Below are 16,534 nucleotides of genomic sequence, written 5' to 3' on the forward strand. Positions count from 1 at the left end.
GTTTGTCCCTGATCGAAACTAGTAGTTCTTTACCCCACGTGACCGCGACAAAACGTCATACTTTCGGTCGTTCTGCCGCGAAAATGTTGAAGTTCAGAGTGATGTCCTGTATGGACTTATCTTACTGAGGAAAAACAACGAAAAAACGGAATACTCTCTAATCTTGAGCAAGTTACTTCTTAACTGGACAGCTGTCTTACTTTGGTTTACTTAGTTACTTGTTAGCTACACGACATGTTTTGTGAAAAAGCAATCGAACTGATCAGGGAACTGCAGCGAATGGCCGATGGACAGTTACCTGCTTTCAACGTAAGCTCATCTAACATTTAGCCAACTAGTAGCTATCACAAGTTGATTGCTAGTTTTTTTTTTTGCAATTCTAAGTCAATTTATAATCATTCGATGTAACGGCTTTAGTATATGGGAGCTAGTTACTTTGGGTTTGGCAAGCTAACTTGTAGCTAGTATACAGTACCAGGTGCTGTGCCACATCACTGAAAGCAGCTGGCTAGCTAACTTGTTGCATATTGCACCGATCAGCTGTCTACTTAGCTACTGTAAACTTTGAGACGTAATTTCCGTTGGTTTGTAAACAAAAGGTTGCAGGTTCTGTGCACAATGCTCTGTGCTACAGCCACAACGTATACTAGCTAGTTGTTTCACCTATCCAGACACAGCCTGCGCATAATTGAATATGGCCTGTGTTGCTATCTAATCTACATCACCCTGTAACAGATACGGTCAATTGCATATTTTTCCCTTTTACATCAACATCGATCTTCCAACAGGAAGATGGCATTCGGCAGGTACTTGAGGAGATGAAAGCTTTATATCAGCAGAACCAGAGTGACGTGTAAGTCCAATTTCCCGTATAATAAATCGAGTTAAATTGAGTAATGTGAACTATGAGGTATTCGTGCACCGGACACATGACACCCAGTGCATTGCTCTTTCCTTGATATTTTGGGTTGAGTCCATTTAATACCATATCACTAATTGTGTTTTAGAAGCGTTCAAATCAGTTTTCTGTGGCATGGATCACACAAACTGGAAAGATCAGAAAATCAACATACTCCAAATTAACTTCCCTGGATAACTTTAAAAAACATAATCTAAATATAACACCTTCTGAACTTAGCATGGTTTTGAATGATTTCTAATAAACTTTTTTTTTTTTTACTGGGCAGTACTGCCATGCTGATTTTAAAATCCCAAACCAAAATGATGTAATCTGTCTACTGTAGAAGCTGAAGTCGTGATGCTGCGCAACCAAAATATGAGTCAATGTCCACAGGATCATTAGTTCTGTAAAAAGCCAAAATAAAGGGCAGAACTTGCCAACAGGCTTCTTACAACAGACTAATCGCTAAGGAAACGCAAATGAAGGAATAATTACAACTTGGGAATTACTCCACCTCATTGTTAGAACTCAAACTGTTTTTATTAAACTGACACAATGACACAGTTTTAGCCAAAAAAAAATTTGGAATTTGGCTGGACGAGCCGAACCTGGCAACTATCACTGTAGGCATCTGCTTCTGGGTGGTTGCAAGTTCGAGTCCCGGTTTCTTTTTGCTTTGACCCTTCCCTCAGGAACGAGGCCAAGTCCGAGGGCAGGAGCGAGCTGATTCCCACCATCAAGTTCCGCCACTGCTGCCTGTTCAGAAACCAGCGGTGCATCGCTGCGTACCTGTGGGTGTTAAGTCGGCGCACGACGTTAAGCACACGTAGCTCCTGTGCCACTCATGCTACATGTACCTCCATCCAGCACCAGCACTCCAGAACTTACTCTGCCCGTGTATCATTGTCTGTAGCTAGTAACTTCCTCCTAGTTTGACTTAGCCATAGGTTCGGTCAGAGTAATGCTCGCTGTTTGAACTGGACTTAATGTGTTGATGGCTATGAATGACGCAACAAAATGAGTACTGTAGCTTAACGGCCCTGAGTTTTGTTGTTGTTCCAATGACCCTTTGCTATGCGACTTGTTGTACGTCGCTTTGGATAATAAACGTAATGTAATGTACAGCATCGTCGGTGCTGAGTTTTCGGTGAGATTTCATTGATTTGAGGTTGGGGGGAGTGGTGTCATTGTTTCCTTTCACGTTCCGTTCCCTCCCCCCCCCAGCTATGACCGGCTCCTTCGCATCCGAGCGCTCCGCTGGGAGTACGGGAGCGTCCTGCCCACCGCCATCCGCTTCCACATGTGCGCCGAGGAGGTGAGGCTTCTCTCTCTGCGGTCTGCGCCGGGGATCTGCGCCCTGCAGACGCGACGCACGCTACAGCTGCTTTTCCACCGCACGGTACCGGCTCGACTCTGCTCTACTCAACTTTTTTTTGGTTTTTCCATCGGGCAAAAAGTTGAGGATGGTACCTGGTACTTTTTTTGGTATCGCCTCCGTCGAGGTTCCAGGCGAGCTGAGGCGATACCAAAAGGAGACGTGGAAACACTGCAGACCACTGATTGGTCAGAGCAACGCGTTTCATGCGGCGTCGCTAATGACGACCAGCTACATTGATGGGGGTACTATCAGCAAAACGAAGTGCCTGGTACCAAAAGCGAGCAGAGTCGAGTTGAGCCGGTACCATGCGGTGGAAAAGCAGGCTTATGTTCATCCTGGAAAGACTTGGGATGTGCTCAGATATTCAGGGAAAAATCAGGAAATATGAAGCATGCTCATTGTAGTAAATGCAAGGTTTAAGGAATGGCCTTCATTCAAAGCATACCTTGGAAAAAGTAGCCCATTAGCTTACAGTAGCCACAAGTAGTGCACTGAAAATAAGACTTAGAAAGTTGTAAATTTATCATAAAAACGTCAATGAAAAGTCATGGGACAAGTGAGTGGGACAATTTGAGTGAGAACCCGTTAAGCAGTAACTAAACTGTTGTATTGTGCTTTCACTGCGCAGCTGGAGTGGTTTAACCAGTATAAGAAGTCCCTGGCCACCTACATGAGATCACTGGGAGGGGAGGAGGGGCTGGACATCACTCAGGACGTAAAGCCACCCAAAAGCCTGTACATTGAGGTGAGCGAGATCGAACGGCTCGTTGGCAAAGGTGTTTCCTCCGCCCCGTCGAAACACCAACGCTCCATTGTTCCATAGAAACCTCAGACTGAGTATTGCGTCTCCACTATTTTACTGACCTCGTCAGCGTTTCTGGCTTTTCCCCCTCCGCAGGTTCGCTGTCTGAAGGACCACGGGGAGTTTGAGATTGATGACGGCACAGTCATTCTCCTGAAGAAAAATAGCCAGGTATGGGGAGGATGGGGAGGGGGGGGCATATAAATGGCATTCAAGACTGAGAAGAGAGATGGGTCTTCAAGTTCTGTATATTTATTACAGACAGTTATGGTCATTCATTTACGCAGACCCATCCCTGAATGTGTCTTCAGTGACGTGTTATGTTGTTGGGGGCTGTGGAGTGGTTGGCTCAGCCAAACCACATGTTCTCAGTGCAGCCACACCCTCCCCTCCACAGTGTGGAGTCAAATCTGACCGGGACACACGTGTGCTAGTCTGTACTTGTCAGAATTGGATGATGCTATGATGCTGCTATAAGGAAATGGGGCCTACTGACATGATTGAGTACTCCAAACTGGGAGAAGGGGAAAGCAATGGGGATTTTAAAGTGTCTTAATGGATGCATCTTTTTTTTTTTTTTTTTTTCATTGTAAGCCAATGACAGAGCTGCAGTAACTGATTAAAGATGCCCTTTTTCTTTTTTCCAGCACTTTCTTCCACGGTGGAAGTGCGAGCAGCTGATTCGCCAGGGCGTGCTGGAGCACGTCGTCTCCTGAGCCAATAAGAGATCAGGACCCCCAGCATAGTGTTTGCCGGTCGGCCCCAATGTTCCCGTAATGTTACTAGCTGACTATCACTGAAACGTAGCCCGAACTTACCCCCCCCATCATGTTCTTCAGATGTTTCATTGATATTTCCTGACTTTGGAACATGCGCTCAGTTTTCTTGGTCATCGGAAATAAGACAGCGGAGTCGAAAAGTTCCGTATCATGTGATGTCATTTATTACCGCACTTTTTCTTTTTTTCTTCTTCAAATGTTTGAATTTGTTCATGGACTGCTTTTTAATGCCTTAAACTTCCAATGGCTTAGGTCTGTTATCACCATTAAATATACTTTTTTTTTTTTTACACAATTAATCCTGTACCTAAAACATAGGGAGCACAACTAGGATGACTAATTATCAGGCAACTTGATCTTGTTCCAAATACACTTGAAACATGAATAATTTACGTGAAACAAAGTGTACTTTACAGCAGTGCATCAGGTTTAGTGTGTGCGATTTTAGGAAGTGTTTTGTATAAAAACTGTACATTTTATGCATACTGTGCTTTTGACATTTAAAACGATAAAGAACACTTCATTTTAAAAAAATAGTATGGGGTTACTTCAATACCATTTTGAATGAATTATTTGGTAGTTGTGCAAAACTTTGTTATGCAGCAAAAATGCCTTTTGCTTGTAAATACCTGTAAAAGTACATTTCCAAAGTAAATCCTTCCACAGTGCTCGCCCCTCACACGCATGCACTTGTCCATGATTGGTTTAAATGCCCCCGTGTGACACTTTTGACCAATCCTGATCATGGACAGGTTGCATACAAGGAGGAAAGGGGCTGGCCTGTGTTTTAATTGCTCCTGTGGTGAAGACAATACAGGTTGAAATTCTATAACCCCAGGTTTGTGTGTAAAATACAGGTGAACAGTTACCGTTAGTCCTTAAACGCACTGACGACCAGATCCCCCCAGTACTGTCCGATACTGGCCTTGGATCACCTGCTGTCAATTGCCAACTTTAAATCGGACTACTCTGTCCAGGTAAACTAGCTGCCTCTTAAGAGACCACATACTATACACTTAAAAACAACACTGAGCTTCACAGGGAGAGGAAAAAAAAAAAAACATGGTCTCAATTTAACCTCTACATGAACCAGAAATTAAGTACATTACATAATACCCTGATGGTAGAAACGGTAATAACTTCACGGTCATGCTTCCCCCCCCCCACCCCACCCCGGGACTCCCCACCTTCAAGTCAAACCTGCTTCCATTGTCCAAGGCTCTTGGTTAGCAGGGGTCATGGGGTGGAGGATGGCTGAATACAGTAATGGTTTGTTTTTATGGCTTTTGGGAGATTGTTCTATAGGGGCGATAGGGTTTGGGGGAGGGGTGGGGGGTGCGCTACGTGGTAAGGGAGGTCGGCGCGATCCTGCGCAGCAGCTTGTTGAGGGCGACGATCTTCTCCTCCAGCAGGAAGTTCTTCTTCTCTGCGTTCTTCTGTCGCTGCTCCGTCACCTGCAGGGCCTTCATGAGCTGCGAGTTCTCCACGTACAGGTCCTTCAGGAGCACGTCCGCCTTGGCGTTCTTGGCCAGCTGAGGGAACGGCACGCGGGAGAGTCAGCCGATAAATGACTTTCAGAAATCTGTCTGCTCTGCACTCTTGCTTGTCCTTTAGCACTGTGCCAGTCCTGACTCTAAATCTGATGTAGTTCCTATTGCCCATGAGTAGACAAAGCCATGGGCAGCCTCTGTGTGGTGACATGTCGTCAAGACCTGGTATCTGGGCAGTGTTGAGTGGCTGGCAGCCTCTGAAGGGCAGTGCCTAATTAACATAACATAATAATGAGAACAGGCCATTCAGCCCAACAGTGCTCGCCATTTTCCTGAATAAATTGTACCACGTGCTTTGATTATGTACAGACTAGATAGTATCTAACTAGCATCACCCAGGGAGTGAGGGTTTCAGTCAAATACTAACGTGTATATTTTAAGTAGAAAATAACACTATGAAATAAAGGTACACCGAAACCTTAGATTAATTTGTACTTGATTACTGGGCCATTGTGAAAAAACGTGGCTGGACTAACCTGCTCCTTCAGCTGGTTGACCTTCTCTTGCAGCAACGAGCGGAGGTTCTTCAGCTTGGCCTCCACCTCCTCCATCTTCTCCTCCATGCAGTTCATGGATTTCTCATACTGCTCCTAAATATCACAGTTACCACACCCAGTTAATCCTGTAGCGTCATCACTGGCCCACTCATTTAGCGATGGTACGAGCCATGCTAAAATGAGCAGTAGACGGGCTCCTAAATACACATACAAGAAGAAACCATGGCTACTTCATTTTTTATTAATCAGGGAACAAATTAACCTTTAACATTTAACACAGGAGTGTGCAATCTGACAAGTGTGTAAATTTGAAAATAGCTAATGGGGACTGAGCTGCTGAAGGGTTATGACTGTCCTCTGGTCACTATTCTACCTGGGATTTCAACTTTGACCTCATTCCTGCAGCTCACTTCTGCATGTACACCAGTGATTACACACACACACACACAACGGTATCTGCTGAAGACACACCTCTGATGCTGACTTTGCACTTTGGTCAGAGCTTAAAGGTCAAAAGGCTTAAAGCAGCAAGCCTGACCAGAATGATGTAATTTTCTTTCAGTAAAATGCCTTGTATTTCACATTTTGGTATTGTAATCCAGGGGTTTCCAAACTCACTCCCAAGGCACCCCCCCTTAGTGTGCTAGTTCTTGGTACAGACAGCCTCGTGAAATTTCTGGGAAGTGAATATGGGACATTCATTAATGATATTCATAGCTATTTCTGAAATATGACCTAAATGTCTATCCATTAATAGACATTAAAAATATCTCATTAAGAGCCATTAAAGGCTTGTTCCAATACACTGGGGTCCCCAGGACTGACTCCTGTTCTAATCTATAACATACTTTAGCATGTTGCAATGCTGGCTGACAGGTGACAGGGCAAGGTCTTATTTCAAGACCTATACAGTAGCCTGTAATACTACGGTGTGTTTATACAGTAAGCTGTAATACCACAGTGTGTATATACAGTAGGCGGTAATACCAGTGCATATATGCAGTAGTCTGTAATATCAGTGTGTATAGAGTAGGCTGTAATATCGCCATGTATATATACAGTAGGCTGTAATATCAGTGTGTATATAGAGTAAACTAATACCACAGAGTGTATATACAGTAGCCTGTAGTATCACAGTGTGTATATACAGTAGCCTGTAATATCAGTGTGTATAAACACTAGGCTGTAATATCACAGAGAGTATATATAGTAGGCTATAATATCAGTGCGTATATAGAGCGCGTTGCAGTGCGTATAGAGAGCGCGTTGCAGTGTGTATATAGAGCATGTAAAGTGTGTATATAGAGCGCGTTGCAGTGTGTATATAGAGCGCGTTGCAGTGCGTATATAGAGAGCGTTGCAGTGGGTATATAGAGCGCATGCAGTGTGTTACCTGTTGCAGGGTCAGCTGTGTGCTGGTCTGGCGGGATTGGGCGGCGAGCCGCTCCTCCAGCTGCAGCGCCCGCCGCTGCTCCTCCGCCAGGCGGGCGTGGCTGTGCGCCAGCTGCTCCCTGGATCCCGCGCCCGCCCGCTCCCTCAGCTCCTGCACCTCCCGGGCATGCTGGGACTGGGCCAGGGTCAGGGCCGCGTTGGCCTTCAGGAGCTGCGTCGGCACAACGAAAACAATACAGGAAAACGTTAAAAAAAAAAAAACCCTGATCACCGCGTTCAGCCGCTTGGGTCAGTCACATGACTGAAAACAGCCCCAGGCCTAAAGCCAAGCTGAGTAATAGGAAGCCTCCCGTTGTAGGCAGCCTTTTTAGGAGCGTGGTTTCATTACATAGTTAAAAGATGGGTTCTTATTGGCCGGAAAAGCAGGTAATTCAGGGGTACAGACTGGCCGTGTGCTCGGATTAAAGTCCCAAAGTTCGATGCCCGTATATGGAGCGCCTTTCAGCCTGTGTGTTACGCCAGAGTGTCGGGGTCCTCACCTGGTCCTGTCCTTCCTGCACGGCCGTCTCCAGCTGAGCCTGTCTGGTCTTCAGAGTCTGGCACTCCTGGGTCACCTTCTGGAGCTCGGCCTGCTGGAGCTGCAGGAGGTCCACCTGGGCGACACGGACAGGCCCCCACCTTTAATAACCACCAACCCCTCCACCCAGCCCCTCCACTCGCCCTCACACCCACAACCCCACAGGGCGACACGGACGGGCCCCCACCTTCAATAACCAGAGGTTATTGAGAGGCCTGCTTTACTTGGCCAGGGCTATCCTGTCCATGCTTTGATGCCAAATCATGAAATACTTTGTTTCATGAATGAACACCAAGTATGAAAAGTACTCCACAAATGTATTTTAAACTATTTTTAAAAGAAGATCATTTTAAAATTAGTTCTTAAATGTAAGGTTTAAATATGCATATAAATGAGGATGATTCGACACTGTAGAAAGCTGATATTGACATTCACTTTATTCTGAATCGGTAAGAGAAGAGCAGAAATGGAGGTGGGTCCACCATGTCTGCCGGTAAGGGCACCTTACCTGGTGGAGCAGGTCCTGGTTTTGGGAGCGCAGGGTCTGGCATTGCTCCTGCAGGGCCTGGACCCTCTCCCCCTCCTGGTGCTGCTGGGACAGGGTCAGCTCCTCCTTCTCCCTCCGCAGTCTCTCCACAGAGGCCTCCAGCCCCTTCACCTGGCCCAGGAAACAAGCCATTATTATACACACGTGTATTTTCAGATTCTCACATTGCACTTTTTACAACATTCTCACGCTTTTTTAGACTCAAGTGCACACTAAAAAGAAATATTGTGCAGCAGAAAGAGACAGATGTAAAATAACCATCCATGAGAACGTCCAGCAATCCCAAAAATGCTATTCAAATAGACAATTAAATAAAACAAGGATATGGGCCCTGGTAACACCCATTCACTGTAGTGGATACTACAACATTCACTACAAAGCTGATTTCTATTTATTCAGCTTGTGGTGGGGTGTTTACTTGGTTAACGCTTTGCATATCCAAATCAATGCATTCAGACAAACTCCTGGTTGTTTCCCAGAAGTCTCTCCTACAGCAGAAGCCTTCTCTTCCTGCTTCATAAGAACAGCTTTTGGACACAGGTGTACCTGCTACACTGCTGTTCTGACTCATGTCACATGACTACCTTGTCCTTGGCCTCCTGCAGCATCCTCTGATTGGCAGCCAGCTCCTGGGCCTGGAGGCCTTTTTCCAGAGTGACGGTTTGGAGCTGGGAGTGCAGCTGTTCCGCCTGGGAGCTGAGAGACTGCAGAGAGTCCTGCAGCGTCTGCATCTGAGGGGATACAACACATGAGCACACACACACGCAGCCACACACAAGCACACACATACACGCACACACACACACACACACACACACGGGTACTAAAACATAATGAGCATTTCCTATTGTTAGACAGTAACCCACATTCAAGAGCAGGTTTTTAAAAAAATGTTTTTTCTAAATTCTAAATCAGTATTCTAGAACTCTATTGCTTTCAATTGTCAGTAGTAATTGTTACATCAGCATTAGAATATTAAGAACATTCTAATCGCACGTTTGTGGTCTTGCACCTTAATGGGCTAACTGCAGACGCAGCTGAACAGCTGTAAGGCAGGCGTGCTCTCAGCGGTAGAGTGGCACTGCCCAGCACGATGCCCATCGCGGTGCCCAGCGCGATGCCCAGCGCGATGCCCGCCGCTCACCTTCTGCGCCCTGTCCTCGACCTCCCTCTGCAGCCGCTCCTTGTCCTTCTCCAGCCACTCGTGTTTGAGCGCCAGGCCGGTCAGCTCCGCCTCCACGTCCGCCAGGCGCTGCAGCTGCAAGGCGTTAACCGCACAGTCATGTGACTTAGTTAGCCAACTGCACCCCGTGTCCCCACAAGGCAGGGAGACCCCAGACTCAAGCCCAGGACGCCCTCAGAGTCTGCAGGGTTTTGTGGTTTCCTTTCCTTCAGACAGGGCTCTACGCCAATGTGCACTAATGACCCCCCCCCCCCCCCCCCCCAAGTTAAAAAGTTTTCTTAAAGCTTAAAAATGAAGGAAGACACTAATGCAGCCCAATTTAGATGTGCTCCTAAGTAATTTTTTCCATTAGCACATGTTGATTTTCAGGAGTAAACGCTCCTAAAATGGGAGCACTGCAGAGCAAGTCTTGGAAGCAAGGTGTGCAGACTCTAGCCAATGCAGCACTTCACTTAGCACTTAAGAACAGAAACGCACCAAAAAAATCTGAAGACACTGCAGATGTCCAGGGCTGGAATCAGATGCTCATTTCTTAAAAAGCAGCCATTTTGGATCGCTGCATTGTCTGAAAAAAATTATTTTGGCCTCACTGTAGGGAATCAAAGACAGGCGCTCATTTTCCCATTACTGTAATTACTGCACCGTTATGAATGGAACCATTGTTTACGGTGATTTACTGTAAGCCCTTCAGGAGACGTCTGTATGGGGGGGGTGAGAGCCCTTTTCACTCAACGCCAGGAACAGAGAGCCAACTTCAGTTCCATACTGTACAGCAGGCTCCACAGTTCCCAGCATTAAGGAGCTGGCTCTTAATAGGCTAATCACACGAATCCAGTGGGCGGGGCCTCATGAAGAACAAAAAAACTTAAGTCAGGTCAGGACTTAACAGCACAAAAAAGCTGGGCTTGTCGAGACAAACAACTACACTATATCACTTTCCATAGGACGTATAGCAGTGGTCTCCAACCCTGGTCCTGGAGAGCTACAGGGTTCTGCTGGTTTTTTGTTTTCACCCCTTAAAATCAGCACCCCATTGAGACCCAAGACACCAGGCGAGTTGAGTTAACTGTGTAATCAACTGCTCTAATTGATTCACGAAGTGCAGAGTCACCACGAAAACCAGCACACCCTGTAGCTCTCCGGGACCAGGGTTGGAGACCACTGACGTATAGAGTATTTAAATGAGACTATTGCCTGTACGGAATGAAGGGGGAATGGGGGGGGGAGGGGGGAGGGGGGAGGGGCCTGTACCTTCTCCTTGGCTGCGTTCAGCTCCGCCTCCAGCAGCTCCTTCTCCCGCCCCCAGCCCGACCGCCGCTGCAGCTGCTCGCGCTCCGTCCTGTCGGCGGCCTCCTGCAGTTGCCGGGCGGCGGCGGCGCCCTCCTCCTGCTCCCGGGACAGCTGGGCCAGCCGCGCGGTCAGCAGCTGCGCGGCGCCCTGGTCGGCACGGAGACGGGCGCTCAGCTCGGCGTTCTCCCCGCTCAGCTGCAGGTTCCGGGCGCTCAGCTCCAGAACCTCCTCTCGGTACCGGGCATTCTGGGAAGGCAGGAGGGGGGGAACAGAGCACGGTGAGAGGGGCGTCACTGGGAACCACGAGCCCCTGAAAAGGGGGTTCAGAGACCCAATTCTTCGGGGATTGTCTGGAGTTAGGTCAAACAGACCAGGAGACGTCTGACAGGTCTACAAAAACAGAGTGTTTGTGTTTATAGCCCATTCAGTGTTGCGTGGATGAGCGGTTGTATTAATTTCAGCTGGGTGGTGATAATGCACATTGCCATCTGGCTTGCCTCTTTGAACAGCCTCTCCACTTCCTCTCTGCTCTTCTCGTGTTCTTTATCCCGCTCTTCAAGTTTCTTCCTGAGAAAAAAAAGAAATGGAGGGAAAAAAATAAATAAATCAAGGAATACTGTCTGCGGTCACACACAAAAAACACAAAATATCTCTTTCTGGCAAGGAGAGAGACCACGTCATTGCGTATTCATTCACCAGCCTTCACATGTCTGTCAAACATTTGCCATTCATGCAACCTGCTTCAGTTTACACACAGATAAGGGTGAAACGGCAATACTGGATTGTGGGCCTGTGGTGTAACTGCCCTTTTACGTTAGCGGAAATGTATTGTTGTAGTAAATATAAGTGGTGAAGGAGGGGGATAAGGGAACTGACTGCGGAGCTTACCGACTCTTATGAACCTCCTCCTCTAGCCTCTGCACATCTTCCTGTGACATCACAAGCCTGTCCTTCAACTTGGTGTTCTCCGTGGCGACCTCCTCGAGCTTTGCCCTGATAACAGATGCCCGCACACGGTGAGCAAATCCTTAAACGCGACTGTGTACTGCTAATAGTAACGGCCACGCACACTCCCATTGTGTATGATTTATGAGCTTAATTTTCTATTGTATATTTATCATGTTAAAGAAATGCCTAATTGATTTGTTTAATCACAGATTTGTTTACAAATTATACAGATTGAAACCTTTTTAACAACCTCTTGGCACATACTGTATGGCAGCACTGTTGTGTATGCAGGTTTTTGTTGAACAATTATGCTGACTCATTTAGCTAATTAGCTGTATACACCAGTGTAGGTGTGCCTGTAGGTTAAAGCACATGTTTACGGTTTACTATTGGGGCGTGGTCTTCAACTGTCAATCACAAGTTCATGACAACATGCAGCCAAAATGCTCGATCGTGTAAATGATTGTGCCAATTAAATAATTACAAACAGGAGTTGGCATCAAATTCAGAAAGAGACATGGCACTCCTTGCACACCCCTGTTCCAGAATCTGCACGTACACTGTAGCAAATGTAAACACAAAAATCTTGGCTGGGCAAACAAGATCTGAAAAGAGTGAACAGATTAGGTTCTTCATGCACGGTCAATGCAGATTAGTCGTGAAACGAAAAATCTCAGCTCGTGCCGTTACTCACAAACCAAAATCTACAAGTCATGCAGTTTTGGGGAAAGAAAAAAGAAAATCATTCAAAGTCTGTTAGCAAGACGCAGGGATGCAAGTGTTAAATTATCTCAGCGCAGCATTTTTCACACTGAAAATCCGACTGCAGAAGTGCTCGGCAAAGTCGGGTTAAAGTGATTCAGAAGAGGAGGCGCTCGTTTCACATTCCGTTGGTTAGTGGCGGTGTTACCTCACGGAGAGCGAGGCGATCGCAGTCACGATCAGTCATTCCGTTTATTTTTAGATTTTCTGTTGGCCATTTGGGGCCAGTGTCCTGATGCAGGCAGGTGCGGGTTAGTCGTTTTTTTGTTTGTTGTTGCTTTCCTCTTGCTACCAGCCCCGCGTGTCACAAACCTCTCAGGACCGGCCTGGTCCATCATCTCCTCTTCCAGAGCCATGACCAGCCGCTCCATCTGCAGGAGCTGCTCCGCCATCTTGCCCTTCTCCACGCGGAACTCCTCCTCCACCCGGCGCACCTCGGCCTGCGCGAGGCTCAGCTCCCGCTGGAGCCGGCCGCCTGACTCCTCGCGCCTCCCCCCGGAGGAGCTCAGCTCCTCCTCTCTCACCCTCAGCTCGTCCTCTCTCACTCTCAGCTCCTCCTCTCTCACCCTCAGCTCGTCCTCTCTCACTCTCAGCTCGTCCTCTCTCACTCTCAGCTCCTCCTCTCTCACCCTCAGCTCCTCCTCTCTCACCCTCAGCTCCTCCTCTCTCACCCTCAGCTCCTCCTCTCTCGCCCTCAGCTCCTCCTCTCTCACCCTCAGCTCCTCCTCTCTCGCGCTCAGCTCCTCCTCTCTCACCCTCAGCTCCTCCTCTCTCACTCTCAGCTCCTCCTCTCTCACCCTCAGCTCCTCCTCTCTCGCTCTCAGCTGGGCGGCCAGCTGCTGGATTGCGTCGGCGCGTTCCCGGGAAAGCTCGTCTTCGCGCTGCAGGAGCTCCGCCTTCTCCCGGACCTCCTTCTTCAGGCGCTGCGCCAGCTGGGTCTGGGTCTCCAGGAGGTTCCGCAGCTCCTGCTCAGCCCGGTCCCTCCGGCCCAGCTGCAGCCGCAGGTCCTGGACGGCCTCCCTCAGCCGCGGCGCCTCCGCCCCCGCCTTCGCCGCCTGCGCGGGCAGCTGCTCCGAGAGACGGGCGTGGCGGGCGCTCTCCTGGGCCAGGCGCCCGCTCTCTTCGCGCTCCGCCTCCAGGGCGTCCCGAACCCGCGTCGCCTCCCCCCGCTCCCGCCCCAGGGCGTCCCGCAGGCTCTCCTCCGCCCCCCTCGCCCGCTCCAGCTCCTCGGCCAGACCTTCCGCCCGCGCTCTCAGCCGCTCCTCCGCCCCGCCCCGCGCCTCCAGCTCCTCCTCCAGCCTGGCTCTGTCCTCCTCCGCGGACCGCACCGCGGCGGCGAGGCGGAGAAGCTCCTCCCCCTTGCTCCTCAGGACCTCCTCGTTCTCCTCCGCCGCCCCCCTCAGCAGGTCCAGCTCTTCCTCTCTGACGCGCAGCAGCGCCTCCTGCTGGCCGAGAGAGGCGGACAGAGCGCTGTGGCTGTCCAGCAGCGCCTCCTTCTCCTTCAGCAGGGTCTGGACCTCCGCCCGCGCCTCGTCCACCTCCTCCCTCAGTCCGCCCTCCCTTTCGCCGGCCGCCTCTAGCTCCTCCTCCTTGGCGCTCAGCTCGACGCCCAGTCGTTGGACCAGGGCTTTCTGGGACCTCAGTTCCCCCACGCAGTCCTCCAGCTGGGCCCGCCCCTCCCGTAGCTCCGCCTCCAGGCCCGCCCCCTTGGCCTCCAGCCGCTTCGTCTCCACGGCGACGCTGCGCAGGTGCTCCGCCTGCTCCTGCAGCCGGATGCGCTCGCAGTGCAGCTGGTGCCGCAGGGCACGCTGGGCCTCCGCGTGCTGCGCCTTCATCTGACCCCGCCTCTCCTCCTCTTCCTCCCTACGGGTTCACACACTCGCGTATACAGCCGGCTGCGTTGCCGTGGAAACAGGAGGCCCCACTCAAGCAGACCAGTTTGTTAGGGCAGTGTGTGGAGTGTCCGCCGTGTGTGTGTTATATATGGGGTTAAACATGGCATGACCCTTTCAGGTGGCAAGACTACGTGAAGTGTTAACTTAAGTTAACTATTTATTACCCATATTACCTGAGTATTACCTGTCCCAATTCAACAGTGAGTGTAACAGTGTAAGAATGAGTGAGGGATGCCATCTGTGGTGTTCTGACAGCAACCAACCCGTTAGCTACTCTCACCATTTATTTATTTATTTTTTAACTACTGCACCTGACTTTATCGCCACACCATTTTCACCGAGCTCCCTCCCCCAAACCCCGGCTCCCTCCCTCAAACCCCGGCTCCCTCCCCCAAACCCCGGCTCCCTCCCCCAAAACCCGGCTCCCTCCCCCAAACCCCGGCTCGTGGCATATTCCCCCTTGATAATGTAACATCCGCTCCATAACATGCACAAAACCCAAAATGACCGGGCCCACAGCAGCAGGTCCACCTGCGTCCGCCCCCTCCCCGCATCCTCGGGCCAGCACCACCCACCTGACCAGCTGCACCTCCTCGTCCATCCTCAGCTTGAGCTCCGCCTCCAGCTGGTCCCGCTCGCCGGTGAGCCGCTGCACCAGGTTGCCGATCTCGCGGGCGTAGTTCTGCTCCAGCTCGGCGCGCTCCCGCTGCGCCCGCCGCTCCTGCTCGGGGCCCCAGGTGCCCGCCCCTGACCCCGCCCCCGCCCGCGCCTCCGCCCGCGCCTCCTCCAGGCTCTCCCGCAGCCGCTCCGCCCGCTCCTCTGCCTGGGCCTTCTGCTCCTCCAGCTCGCTGATCTCCATCTTGAAGGCCTGTGAGATGTCCTTGCGCTCCACCTCCATGTTCCGCCGCATCAGCTCCAGGCTGCGCTCGTAGAAGTTCACCTGCGGAGCAGGATGGGGGGGGGTGGGGGGTGGGGTGGGGGCGGGGGCGGTGAGGTCACTGTGTGTTCTGGAACCTCCATCCGGGCTCCATCCTAGAGAGCCTTTGGCAATGCAGCCTAACTGTAGAATCTTACAGTGCTTCAATGCCCAATAGAACAGTCCCAGCACTTCAATACTTTCAGTATTTTACATTCTAATGATTACAATTTTGATTAGGACAAGTGAAGGACCTGTATAATGATCATTCTTTATAAAGCATGTATGTGATTGGGTGCCCCTATAACCCTTTACACCTTTAACCCTTTAAAGGTGTAAGATCCCAAATATGTGATTAGAATTTTCTTATCTGGGCATTCTAATGCCGATGTAACAATCACCATTGGTAATGGAAAGCAATGGAGTTCAAGAACACTGACTTAGAACTTTGAAAAAAAAAAAAAATTCCGGAAGAACCTGCTCTTCAAAGGGTTGAATATTTCTCTCAACGCACAACGGCATTCTTCTGAAAGCGCCACGCAGGAGGAAGCGCACGCAGGAATGACAGATAAACCAGCGCTGGCAGGCCGCAGCGCAGGGGGGTGGGGGCGTGGCTGCGTACCTTGGTCTCCAGCTGGATCTTCAGGTCCTGCACCTCCCGGCTGTGCTGCTCCTTCAGCTGCTCCACGGCCAGCTCCGTCTCGATGCTCACATTCGCCGACATGTTCTCCAGCGATCCCAGGCCTGGGGGAGACAGAGACCGGGTTGGGGGGGGGGGTGTTAGTGCTATGTGACCGGGTCATTCTGTGGGGGGGGGGGGGGGGGTGATTTCAGGGTGGTGGCAGAGGCCGTTCTCTCTCTCTCTCTCACCATTTTTGTCGGCGACCTGGAGCTTCTTCCTGTCCAGCGGGGAAGTGCCTCTCTTCATCTCTGGGTCATCTGCAGCACGGGAGCGAAGACAGGAGAGAGAGCCTCACGCACAGAAACAAGCTGCGTGAGCCTACTGTACACAAGAGAGGAGACGGAGAGAGAGAGAGAAAGAGGAAGAGAAAGAGAACAAGAAAGAAAGAGAGGGAGGGTGTATGATAGTGGGTGGGGACGACGGAAGCTGCATGCC

At 50.0% G+C, this 16,534-nt stretch overlaps 2 protein-coding genes across 2 annotated transcripts in view; one reads left to right on the forward strand and one right to left on the reverse strand.

The window, feature by feature from the left end:
- The first annotated feature begins 8 nt into the window (after window positions 1–8).
- gins1 (GINS complex subunit 1 (Psf1 homolog)) lies at window positions 9–4,387 on the forward strand. Its single transcript, XM_035400873.1, has 7 exons — window positions 9–309; window positions 789–853; window positions 1,594–1,692; window positions 2,126–2,216; window positions 2,908–3,024; window positions 3,178–3,252; window positions 3,729–4,387. The coding sequence occupies exons 1-7, from the start codon at window positions 235–237 to the stop codon at window positions 3,795–3,797; spliced, it is 591 nt and encodes a 196-aa protein (XP_035256764.1). The 5' UTR covers window positions 9–234; the 3' UTR covers window positions 3,798–4,387.
- ninl (ninein-like) overlaps window positions 4,137–16,534 on the reverse strand; it is a 35,569-nt gene continuing 23,171 nt past the window's right edge. The window contains exons 15-27 of the mRNA XM_035400874.1: window positions 16,288–16,356; window positions 16,040–16,161; window positions 15,077–15,441; window positions 11,785–11,889; window positions 11,394–11,463; window positions 10,858–11,142; window positions 9,568–9,681; window positions 9,008–9,154; window positions 8,385–8,534; window positions 7,839–7,952; window positions 7,301–7,510; window positions 5,887–6,000; window positions 4,137–5,392 (exon numbers count right to left, since the gene is read on the reverse strand). Coding sequence (XP_035256765.1) covers window positions 5,201–5,392; window positions 5,887–6,000; window positions 7,301–7,510; window positions 7,839–7,952; window positions 8,385–8,534; window positions 9,008–9,154; window positions 9,568–9,681; window positions 10,858–11,142; window positions 11,394–11,463; window positions 11,785–11,889; window positions 15,077–15,441; window positions 16,040–16,161; window positions 16,288–16,356 — 2,057 coding nt within the window. The 3' untranslated portion in view covers window positions 4,137–5,200. The remainder of the gene's footprint in view (window positions 5,393–5,886; window positions 6,001–7,300; window positions 7,511–7,838; window positions 7,953–8,384; window positions 8,535–9,007; window positions 9,155–9,567; window positions 9,682–10,857; window positions 11,143–11,393; window positions 11,464–11,784; window positions 11,890–15,076; window positions 15,442–16,039; window positions 16,162–16,287; window positions 16,357–16,534) is intronic.

Source organism: Anguilla anguilla, chromosome 18 (genome assembly GCF_013347855.1).
Source record: "Anguilla anguilla isolate fAngAng1 chromosome 18, fAngAng1.pri, whole genome shotgun sequence".
Classification (NCBI taxonomy): Eukaryota; Metazoa; Chordata; class Actinopteri; order Anguilliformes; family Anguillidae; genus Anguilla; species Anguilla anguilla.